Genomic DNA, 12,455 nt, shown 5'->3' with positions numbered 1-12,455 from the left:
GACGCACTAGTCCTCTCTCGCGAGAACTGAAGTCTCGCGCGAAGAGGCAAGGAGGTTCCGAGGGACGGGCGCACTTCCGGGGTCGTGTCCGCTGGCGTGCGGAGTGTGTGCGCTGTCCTGAGGAACGCGGTCGGTGAGTTGGTTGGCATATTTCGTTGTTTCACGAGTCCTCTTCTTTTCCCTGTCGCGCCTGGTTGGGCTCCCCGCTTCATTTGGGGTGCGGTGTGCGTTCTCGGAGATGGCCGAGTGGCAGGAGAACCGTGTTGCGCGCGCTCGCGTTTGCTTCTTCCCGCGGCCAAACAGTTCTGGAGCGACTTCTGCCCTGTCTCAGCAGGTGCCATGTTCCTGACCGCCCTCCTCCGCCGCAATCGCCTTCCTGGCAGACAGTGGATCGGGAAGCACCGGCGGCCGCGGACCGTGTCTTTCCACGCGAAGCAGAGGATGATCCGTCGCCTGGAGATAGAGGCGGAGAACCATTACTGGCTGAGCATGCCCTATCTCACCGCGGAGCAGGAGTACGGCCACGCCGCGGAGCGCAGGGCGGCGGCCTTCGAGGCCATCAAGGCGGCCAGCATGTCCAAGTTCCCCCCCAACAGATTTGTGGTAGACCAGCTCGACCATCTCAATGTCTCCAAGAAGTGGTCCTAACCCGGAGCCACCACCTTTCAGTTGGACGGATCACAGGGCTGCCACCTCTTGACCCGATTCTGGAACCGAAAAACTAACCTCTGGGGAAAAAAATGAGCATTTGGACCAGCCTTATTGAACAGCAGGCATGAGTGTAGTGGTCTGCATATAGAATATCTGGGGCTTCAAACTCTTTAATACTTCATAGTCCTGTCTAGTCCAGTCTCTGTCATGTTGTTTCCTTTTCCGTTACCCTGATGGGAAGATACAAGAGATTTCCTAGGTCACAGAGGATATAAAATGTATTTTGGATGAAAGCTTCCAAAAAAGCTACAAACTGTGGTTTGGAATCTGTGCTTAAGTATGAGATACTTGATGGGGGTTTACCTTTCTTCAAAAGAATAATTGCCTAAACATAATTAAAAAAAAAAGTTTTTTCAGTTACACATACTCCTACAAATAGCATTTTCTTCTGGGATTGCTAAAAGACATTTAAATAAAGTAAAAGGTACTCATCAGAACTGTTACATGAAGTTTTATTTTAAAAACCTCTTTTGAGGTACCTGGGTGGCGCAATCGGTTAAGCCGGTCTAACTCTGGGTTTCCCGAGATGGTGATCTCAGGGGTGGTGAGATCCAGCCCTGCATAGGGCTCCATGCTCTGGGGGGAATCTGCTTAAGATTCTCTCTCCCTCTGCCCCTCCCCCCACCTCAAATAAATAAATAAATCTTTAAAAATAAAAAAAAATTTTTAAAAACCTTTCTGGGATGTAATAATGAACCTTACAGTCCACCAGTTGAAGATGTTTGTTTTTTCAAACCTTTTTCAGAATGTAATAGTCAAGCACTTTACAGGTGTTACCAAATACAGTAATCCTATCACCTGGGGCTATTTTACATGTGAGGAAATATTTAAGAAACTTGTCCATAATCATACCCAATAATGAATGCGACTTGGATTTCAGTTTCTGTATAATCTAGAAATCGTAACTGCTATGTATGTATATATTTAATAGAACATTTTCAAAACACGTAGAAGAAAAATAATTCAATCCCATTACCCAAAGATGAAACATGTATTGAGTCTATATGGATAAATAGAATTTAGAGCTAAAAACTCTAACATTTAAAGATCGTGATGCATATTGCCAGTGGCTTTCCAGAAAGATTGTAAAACAGCAAGATCCATGTATGAGAGTGCCAATCTCATTTGCCAACATTGACTGTTATCTTCATTAATATGAATGATTTGTGATTTACATTTAAATATCTGCCATTGGGATGTATAGGCTTTGGTGGACATACTAGTTTTTTTTTCTTTTTTGATTCATTGCACCTGAAAAGTACCTGCCACATGATAGTTGAATGCTTAACCAAGCTGAACTGTTATTAATATGTCATTCTTAGTGGTGTATAAATACTTGCTGAACGCTTTTTGTAGTTTACAGAAATGTTTCTGATTCATATGAGCAATTTAGTTTGACCTTTTATTTTCATATCTGGAAATGGTGACAGCTGATGTTGTTTAGGAGAAAGGTGAAGGAAGGGGCTCAGGGGACCTGCTTAAAACTGTAACTATGTTGCTTTGATACTCATGTAACTCAGAATGGTTAACTTGAATCTTAGAGAAGGGAAAAGATGCTAAAATCTTAGAGTCTAAAGAAATAGAAGGCAGTTCATGAGAAGAGAGGTATTTTATCCCCACTATACAGGTTAGAAACTGAAGCTCAGAAATGTCAGCAACATTCCCATGTTCACACAGCTAACAAACAATAAAGGTAGAATTCAGGACTAGGTTTATCTAAAGACCATATTCATTTTAATATAGTACACTAGCTGCTATAGCTTGTTTTAAATCACTTCTTGGCCAAAGCAATACTGTTGAAACAGCTGACTTTTCTCCTTGAAACTCTACAACTGTTACCACCATAGCCATCATAAAGTTAATCTTTTTTATCAACAAGAGAGTTCATTGCCACCCAGCTGATTATAATTATATTGTAATAAAATATGTGCCAACCTGTACATTATGAACAGTCACTCCTTTGTAATACAGCTACGGCTCTGTGTGTCATCCAGTTGTTCACTTTGCAAATATTTATGGAAGATCTATCATGACATCCTGGTGCTATTGATCATTAAGCTCAAGGAATTTACTGTCTCACTGGATAAAAGGCACAGTGTAAGTAATACAGCATGAGATTGACTTCATGGATGTAAGTATAAGGTGTAATAAGAATCCAGGGAAATGGTCATTTGTCAACCTTACCTGAAGAATGAGGAAACTAACTTCAGAAGAGGTGATCTTTGAACAGATTCTTAGTTTGCCTGGTAGGAAGTAAAGGTAGAAGTAACAGTCTAATGATTAGTCATGGAATTGCCAGTAGTTTAGTTGCAGTATATAGGGTATTTGTGAGTGGGGAAGAGAAGTGATAGACAATGAGGCAAGATGGAGGCAGTGACCAGATTGTGAAAGTTCTTGTATGACACTTTAAGTAGTTTGGCTTTTATCCTATAAGTAATGGGGAGCCATCAAAAATGTTTAGTTAAATAATGGGAAGCATTGTGGAGACTGGCTTGAAAGAAGAAATGACTAGGAATAGAAAGACGTGGTGGCTATTAAAATAATGCAGTTACATATTGAAATTTGGATGGTGGGGGTGGAAGGAGGTTAAGAGAATTAACAGAAGTTTGTGACCATTTGTATAACCCCTAATTTTCTGCTTTGGGTCCCTAAGTGGAGGGTACTTTATGATTTAATCAGGATAATACATACACCTTCAGTGCTTTGCCTCTCCAGTGTATTCCCTGGAAAATCTACTGGATGCACCCAACCATTTGACTTTTGTTGAGAACCAACTTAACTGCAGAATATTGCTGGAGAAAATCACTTAATTAGGATTATTAGTTTCTGTTTAAAGCTCTCTGAGGTCTGCTTAAATGACCACAAACCCCATATTGGAACTCAACACTGCCCAGCAACCTTACCATGTGAATTAGTTTGCTAGAGCTGCCAGAACAAAATTCACAGTGGCTTGAACATTTATTTTTTCACAGTACTTGGAAGCTGGGTGTTTTGAGATCAAGGTGTTGGCAAGTTGGTTTTCTCTGAGGGCCATAGGAAGGATCAGTTCCAGCCCTCTTTCCTTTGCTTGCAAATGGCTGCCTTGCTGTGTCTTCATATTTGTCATGCTGTGCTTACAGGTGTCTGGTATCAATCTGTGTGTCTAAATTTCCTATTCATATAAGGACACCAGCCATAGGGCCCACCATAGGCCCACCAGCCATAGGGCCCACCTTCATAGCCTCATTTTAATCACCTCTTTAAAGACCTTATCTCCAAATATCATAACCTTCTGAGGTACTGGGGGTTAGGACTCCAACATATGTATTTGGGGGTCACAAATAAGCCCATAACATGTTTCTCTGATTGCTGTAATTCCTATTCAGTGTGATAAATTTTCTTCTCTCCAAAAGCCTTCTACCTACAGGCCTTCCTCCATCATCACTCTCAGCTGGGGACCTAGGCTCATATTTTACTGATAAAACTAAAGCCCATGGATGTGAATCCCTTCATCTTCACAGCACCAAATCGACATGCATGAATTTTCTCTCCTTTGTTAAAATCAAGGATATGTCCCTTGTTTCCAATGCAATGCCAGAGTTTATGATGATTAATTAAACACATAGGTTTCTCTCTTCTCTCCCAAAACCTTGGTAAGGTGACAGTGAAAACATTTTTAAAATTATTAACCCTTGAGAAGAAAGGGAGAGAAAACAATAGACAAGCTATTTCAATGAATATTTTGGAAGAAATAAGAAGGATGTCTGGGATGTTGACACAACAAAGGGAAGAAAGTTGTAATCTAAGCATCTGTAGAAGAGGCAAAGAGCCTCCCAAGAAGCTCAAGTGGGAGGCAGCCGGATGATGAACTCCAGCAAAACTAGAGAGTAAAACAAGAATGAAAAAGGCATGAATTTATACAGGAGAGCAGGGAAGGAAAGTACCAACATAACTGTTTCGAAGTTGTCTAGAAGTCAATAGGTCCAGATTGGAGCAGGAGGTTGGAAGACTCAGGAAGAGTAGTCTCCAGGAAAGTACAAGGAATGATGTGTTTGACCTTATGCAGAGTATCATTGATAGACCTGTGGCAGAAATAATAGAGCTTTTAGGGAAAAAGAATTCTTAGATACATGGAAAACCAGGCTAATGAAAGTGAAAGGCAATTAACAGGAGGAAAAACACACTGTGTAAGAAAGAAATGGTGATTATAATACATTATTTTGTAGCATTGAACAATACTTGCATGGTCATAAATAGTGTAAACGCTGTTCATTTCATTTTTAAAATTGTAGTTCTGTTGAGATAAAGAAGGGGGAGTAAAGGGAGTGGCTGTATGGGAGAATTTACCATGGTGTAAGATTCATAAACAAGGTTTGAAATAGCTAAATCAGGAAATAGTATCATACATAGTAAAAGAAATGAAAAAAAATTGATACTCCATTTCTGAAATTGTGACAATGCCTACTCAACCGAAAACAAGTAAAAATCTATTGATTTTTTAAATCAGTCTTTTTTATTGACCTATAATTTATATGTCATCAGATCCACTTATTGTAGTTTAATGATATTATATGTAACCATCACCACATTCCAGTTGTAGAATATATCCATTACTTAAGAAAATTCTTTTTTCCTTTTTCTTAGTCAATCTCTCCCCAACCTCACCATTCCACTCTTGGAAAATACACACACACACACACAAAACCCTTGGTCTTGGTCCTGAACAACCGTTGATTTGCCTTCTGGAACTATACATAGCCAGATAGTCATTTTGGGATTTTCATATAAATTGGATAGAAGATATGTGTATTTTTGTATCTGGCTTCTCACAGCATAATATTTTTGAGATTCACCCATGCTTCGGTGTAATAGTACTTATTTTTTTTTCTTTTTTTCCAAGAAGTTGTCCAATGTACGGATAAGTCACAAACTATCTAACGATGTCCTATTGATGGACATTTGGAATTCTTTCACTTTTTTGTTATTATGAATAAAGATGTTATGAACATTCCTTTACAAGTCTTTATATGGACATATGGCATTTGGTTTTTTGTTTTGTTTTGTTTCAGTTTTTTTCTGGTAAAAACCCAGCAGTTCAATTTCTGGGTTGTAAAGTAAGCGGATATTTGACTTTTTAAGAAATTGCCAAACTGCTTTCCAAAGAAGTATTATCCTTTTACACTCCCACCAGAAATGTATCCAGAATATATAAAGAATTTCAATCCTCTCCAATACTTGATTTTGTCAGTCTGTTTCCTAAAGATGAGCCATTCAAAAGATTGTGTTATAGTATTTGATTGTGGTTTTAATTTGCATTTCCCTGATAACTATTATGTTGAGCATGTTTTCAGATGTTTATTGCCCATTTCTATAACTTTTCTTAAGTGTCAAAATCTTTTACCCACTGTATATCAGATCATTTGTCTTTTTGTTTTGGGGTGATAAAAGTTTTTTATATATTATGGCTACAAGTCTTTTGTCAAATATTTGTTGAATGCTTATAAATGAAAATGATAATGTGTGAGATGTGAGTTGAAAAAGACACTGCATGAGATCAATAGTAGAAGAAAAGACTAGTGAACTTGAAGACACAGGATCAGAAACTAACCAAGGTGAAAAGTGAAACAATGAAAAAAGAAAGACTAGAAAATGAATACAGTGAATAAGTGATCTGTGGGACAATTTCAAGTGACCTATTATACATTTAATTGGAGACTCCAGAGGAAGAGAGAGAGCGGAGGGTACACAAAAAACATTTGTAGAAATAATGGCAAAAAATAAATAAAAATGTAATGAATTCTATAAAACTACACATCCAACAAACTCAAGAAAAATGAAGAAAACTACACTAAACACATCATAATCAGATTGGTTAAAATCAGGGGCCCCTGGGTGGCTCAGCAGGTTAAGCGTCTGCCTTCAGCTCAGATCATGATCCTGGGGTCCTGATATCGAGCTCCTGCTCAGGCTCCCTGCTCAGTGGGGAGTCTGCTTCTCTCTCTGCCCCTCCCCCCTCTCATGCTCTCTCTCTCTCATTCTCACTCTCTCGAATAAATAAAATCTTAAAAAAAAATTGGTTAAAATCAATCACAAAGAGGAAATCTGAAAAGGACCCAGAAAAAAGGAAAACGTATGTATTTCTCATTGGAAGCAATGTAATCTAGAAAACAGTGGAATGTCACTTTTAATGTACTGAAACTTAAAAAAATAAAAAGCTGTCAGTCCTAAAGTAAGCAAAAACCAATGCTATAGAAAGCAAAAACAATGGAGAATATGGATCTTTTATAAAAAATCAATAAAATCGATAAAACTGTCCAGGCTGATCAGGAAAAAAGAGAGAAGATACAAATTACTATCATCAGAAATTAGTAAGATGACATCAGTAGAGTTTCTACAGATTTTAAAAAGATAATAAGGAAATAATTACGAACAACTTTATGCCAACACACTGGGCTAGTAGATGAAATGTACAAATCTTTTAAAAGATGCAAACTATCAAGCTCATTTATGAAGAAAGAGATAACCTGAACGGCCTTATATCTGTTAGATAATTGAATTTGTAGGTAAAAACCTTCCCACAAAGAAAAATCCAGACCCAGATAATTTCATTGGTAAATTTTACCAAACATCTCTGGAAGAAATAACAATTCTACACAAACTTTTAAAGAAATTGAAGAGGAGGGAGTACTTCCTGACTCATCGTATGAAGCCAGTGTTACCCTGATATCAAAACCATAAAGACTTTATAAGTTAAGAAATCGACAGAAATATCCCCTATATACATAGATAAAACCCTCTAAATAAAATTTTAATAAATCAAACCCTATAAGGTGTAAAAACATCATGACCAAGTGAAGTTAGCCCTTGAATGGGAGGTTAGTTTAGCATTTGCAAATCACTCTAATTTACCATATTAACACACACTTTATCATATCTTTAGATCTAGACAAAAGCATTTGACAAAATCAACATCCAATCCTGATTAAAAACTCTCAGAAAAGTATGATTAGAAGGAAACTTCCTTAACCTAAGAAAGGATTTCTAAAAATGTATAGAAAACCTATTGCTAACATCACACTTGTGAATGAACTAATTGTTTCCCCCTAAGATCAGGAACAATGTTAGGATGACTCTTCTCACCAGTATTGTACTGGATTATATAGTCAGTGTAATAAAGCACTAAGAAGAAATAAAATCCATCCAGATTGAAAGTAAGAAAGAAAACAGTCCTTAACAAATGACAAGTTTGTCTATATAGAAAATGACAAAAATGCTACCAAAACCAAGTGAATTTGGTAAGGTTGCAGGAATGAGATCAATACTCAAAAATCAACTGTATTTTTATATACTATCAATGAACAAATTAAAATTTTAAATGCCATTTCCAGGGGTCCCTGGGTGGCACAGTGGGTTAAGCATCCAACTCTAGGTTTTGGCTCAGGTCATGATCTCACGGTTATGAGATGGAGCCCACATTGGGCTCCATGCTCAGTGCAGACTCTGCTTGAGATTCTCTCTCCCTCTCCCCTCCCTCTAAAATAAATAAATAAATATTTAAAGTGCCATTTCCAGTAGTACTAAAAATATGAAATACGGGGTGCCTGGCTGGCTCAGTCACATGACTTTTGATCTCAGGCTTGGCAATTCAAGCCCCACATTGGGTATAGAGACTTCTTTAAAATATATTAAATAATGGGTGGCTCAGTTGGTTAAGCGTCTGCCATTGAGCTCCCTGCTCAGCAGGCAGCCTGCTTCTCCCTCTCCCTCTGCGCCTTCCCCCACTTGTGCTCTTTCTCTTGCTCTCTCTCAAATAAATAAATAAAATCTTTAAAAATAGATGAAATACTTAGAATAAGTCTGAAAAAATGTACAACACCATACAGTGAAAATTATAAAGTGTTTGAGGGAAATCAAAGAAATCCTAAAGAGGGGGCGGAGCAAGATGGCGGAGGAGTAGGAGACCTGGATTTCGTCTCCTCTCAGGAATTCAGCTGGATAGGGATCAAACCATTCTGAACACCTACAAACTCAACAGGAGATCGAAGAAAAGAATAGCAACAACTCTCTGAACAGAAAAGTGACCACTTTCTGGAAGGTAGGACGTGCGGAGAAGTGAATCCGAGGTGATATTCGGAAGGATAGATGGCGGGGGAGGGGCCTCCATCGGCCGCTTCTGGCAAGTGATAGAGCCACGGAGCACAAAATCGGAACTTTTAGAAGTCTGCTCCGCTGAGGGACGTCGCTCTGGTGGCGAAGTGGGGGGTGGAACCCTCGCGGGACATTGTGGTCTCAGGACCCTCGGGGTCACAGAAAGACCGGGGGTGCCTGAGTGCGGCAGAGCTCCCAGGTATCGGAGCAGGGAAGCCAGCTGCAGAGACGGAGCCCAGGCGCGGGCTCTCAGCTCGGGGTTGCCATAAACCGTGACCTGCGGCACAGTCGGGCCACTGCTCCTCCAGCAGGGACCCGACAAGCGGCAGATCCGGGGAGACTCACCTTCTTCCCCCGGGAGGAGAGGTGCGGGAGCGCACCGCGGGCATCTGCTGGGTTTGGAGACTCCACCTGGGGTCGGGTGCCAGATAGAAAGGTGCGGTCACAGGCCGGGTGAGCGCGGAGTGTGGCCGGAGACCGGGGAGACGGGAGTGACTGACTGCTTTTCTCTGGGGGCTCGCTGAGGAGCGGGACCCCGAGTTCTCGGCTCCTCCGGGGCGGAGACCGGGAGGCCGCCATTTTCACTCTCCGCCTCCAAAGCTGTACGGAAAGCTTGCAGGGAACAAAAGCTCCGGAGAGCAAACCCGAGCAGATTACTTAGCCCGGACCGGCAAGGGCGGGGCAATTCTGCCTCCGGCAAAGACATTTGGGAACCACGGCAACAGGCCCCTCCCCCAGAAGATCAGCGAGAACAGCCAGCCAAGACCAAGTTTACCGATCAATGAGAACGGCAGAACTCCAGCGCTAGGGGAATACAGCACAGAATTCATTGCTTTTTTCCCCATGATTCTTTAGTCTTTCAAAGTAAATTATTTTTTTTTAACTGTCTTTTTTTTTCTTTTTTCTTTTTTTTTGAATTTTTCTTTTTCCCTTTTTCAACCAACATCTTATCAATCCCTTTTTAAAAAAAAAAAACATTTTTATTTTTCATTTTTAAGGTCATATTCTATCCCTTTATAGTAGTTACCTGTATTTTTGGCATATATATATAAGTTGTTCTCTCTTTAAAATTTTGAGATAGTTTCTTCTAACAGATCAAAATATACTCTAAATCTCTAGTGTATGGTTTTTTTCTACTCCCCTGCCTGATCACATTCTCTCCCTTTTTTCTTTCTTTTTTTTTTTTAAATCCTCTTCTTTCTTTTTTCAAACAACTTATCAAATCCTTTTATAAAATTTTTTATAATTTCCATCTTTACAGTCATATTCCATCCCTTCATCATATCAACCCTTATTTTTGTACATATATAAGTTTTTCTTTCTTTAAAATTTTGGGAGGGACTTTCTTTTAACAGACCAAAATACACCCAAAATCTAGTGTGTGGCACTGATCTATAATCCAGCCTGATCATATTTGATCACATTCTGTTTTTGTTTTGTTTTGTTCTGCTTTTGTTTGTTTTTATCTTTATCTTTTTCTTTTTTCTTTTTTTCTTTCTTTTTCTTTTTTCTCTCTTTCCCTTTCTTTTCCCACTGCTTCAGGTCTTTTCTGATTTGTTTAGAGTATATTTTCTGGGGACGTTGTTACCCTGCTAGCATTTTGTTCTCTCATTAATCTATTCTCCTCTGCACAAAATGACAAGACGGAAAAGATCACCTCAACAAAAAGAACAAGAGGTAGTACTGACTGCCAGGGACCTACTCAATATGGACATTAGTACGATGTCAGATCTAGAGTTCAGAATCATCACTTTAAAGATACTAGCTGGGCTTGAAAAAAGCATGGAAGTTATTAGAGACACCCTTTCTGGAGAAGTAAAAGAACTAAAATCTAACCAAGTAGAAATCAAAAAGGCTATTAATGAGGTGCAATCAAATATGGGGGCGCTAACTGCTAGGATAAATGAGGCAGAAGAAAGAATCAGAGAGATAGAAGACCAAATGATGGAAAATAAAGAAGCTGAGAAAAAGAGAGATAAACAACTACTGGATCACGAGGGCAGAATTCGAGAGATAAACGATACCATAAGACGAAACAACATTAGAATAATTGGGATCCCAGAAGAAGAAGAAAGAGAGAGGGGGGCAGAAGGTATAATGGAGCAAATTATAGCAGAGAACTTCCCTAATTTGGGGAGGGAAACAGGCATCAAAATCCAGGAAGCACAGAGAACCCCTCTCAAAATCAATAAAAATAGGTCAACACCCCGACATCTAACAGTAAAACTTACGAGTCTCAGAGACAAAGAGAAAATCCTGAAAGCAGCTCGGGAGAAGAGATATGTAACCTACAATGGTAGAAACATTAGATTGGCAACAGACTTATCCACAGAGACCTGGCAGGCCAGAAAGGACTGGCAGGACATATTCATAGCACTAAATGAGAAAAATATGCAGCCAAGAATACTATATCCAGCTAGGGTGTCATTGAAAATTGAAGGAGAGATAAAAAGCTTCCAGGACAAACAAAAACTAAAGGAATTTGCAAACACGAAACCACCCCTACAAGAAATCTTGAAAGGGGTCCTCTAAGCAAAGAGAGAGCCTAAAAGCAACATAGACCAGAAAGGAACACAAACAATATACAGTAACAGTCACTTTACAGGCAATACAATGGCACTAAATTCCTATCTTTCAATAGTTACCCTGAATGTAAATGGGCTAAATGCCCCAATCAAAAGACACAGGCTATCAGATTGGATTAAAAAACAAGACCCATCGATATGCTGTCTGCAAGAGACTCATTTTAGACCCAAAGACACCCCCAGATTGAAAGTGAGGGGGTGGAAAACCATTTACCATGCTAATGGACACCAAAAGAAAGCTGGGGTGGCAATCCTTATATCAGACAAATTAGATTTTAAACCAAAGACTGTAATAAGAGATGAGGAAGGACACTATATCATACTTAAAGGGTCTATCCAACAAGAAGATCTAACAATTGTAAATATGTATGCCCCTAACATGGGAGCAGCCAATTATATAAGCCAATTAATAACAAAAGCAAAGAAACACATTGACAACAATACAATAATAGTGGGGGACTTTAACACCCCCCTCACTGAAATGGACAGATCGTCTAAGCAAAAGATCAACAAGGAAATAAAGACTTTAAATGACACACTGGACCAAATGGACTTCACAGACATATTCAGAACATTCCATCCCAAAGCAACAGAATACACATTCTTCTCTAGTGCCCATGGAACATTCTCCAGAATAGATCACATCCTAGGTCATAAATCAGGTCTCAACCGGTATCAGAAGATTGGGATCATCCCCTGCCTATTTTCAGACCACAATGCTTTGAAACTAGAACTCAATCACAAGAGGAAAGTCGGAAAGAACTCAAATACATGGAGGCTACAGAGCATCCTACTGAAGAATGAATGGGTCAACCAGGAAATTAAAGAAGAATTGAAAAAATTCATGGAAACAAATGAAAATGAAAACACAACTATTCAAAATCTTTGGGATACAGCAAAGGCAGTCCTAAGAGGAAAGTATATAGCAATACAAGCCTTTCTCAAGAAACAAGAAAGGTCTCAAGTACACAACCTAACCCTACACCTAAAGGAGCTGGAGAAAGAACAGCAAATAAAGCCTAAACCCAGCAG

General features: G+C 39.4%; 1 protein-coding gene across 2 annotated transcripts; it reads left to right on the top strand.

Moving 5' to 3' along the window:
• The first annotated feature begins 25 nt into the window (after positions 1 to 25).
• On the top strand, positions 26 to 2,651 carry MRPL57 (mitochondrial ribosomal protein L57). Of its 2 annotated transcripts, none has more exons than XM_036106624.2 (2): positions 26 to 133; positions 332 to 2,651. In XM_036106624.2, exon 2 carries the CDS (start codon positions 340 to 342, stop codon positions 646 to 648), a length of 309 nt encoding a protein of 102 aa, XP_035962517.1. In that variant the 5' UTR covers positions 26 to 133; positions 332 to 339; the 3' UTR covers positions 649 to 2,651. The 2 variants fall into 2 exon arrangements, with proteins under 2 accessions (XP_035962517.1, XP_035962518.1); XM_036106625.2 differs by having other exon boundaries at positions 29 to 133; positions 335 to 2,651.
• Positions 2,652 to 12,455: the final 9,804 nt, after the last annotated feature.

This window comes from Halichoerus grypus, chromosome 4, assembly GCF_964656455.1.
Source record: "Halichoerus grypus chromosome 4, mHalGry1.hap1.1, whole genome shotgun sequence".
Lineage (NCBI taxonomy): Eukaryota > Metazoa > Chordata > Mammalia > Carnivora > Phocidae > Halichoerus > Halichoerus grypus.
Note: the sequence above shows the minus strand (reverse complement) of the source record. Positions and strands in the feature narration are given on the sequence as shown.

Coding starts and splice junctions, on each gene's coding strand:
- MRPL57 (XM_036106624.2), top strand. CDS start 340: ATGTTCCTGACCGCCCTCCTCCGCCGCAATCGCCTTCCTGGCAGACAG.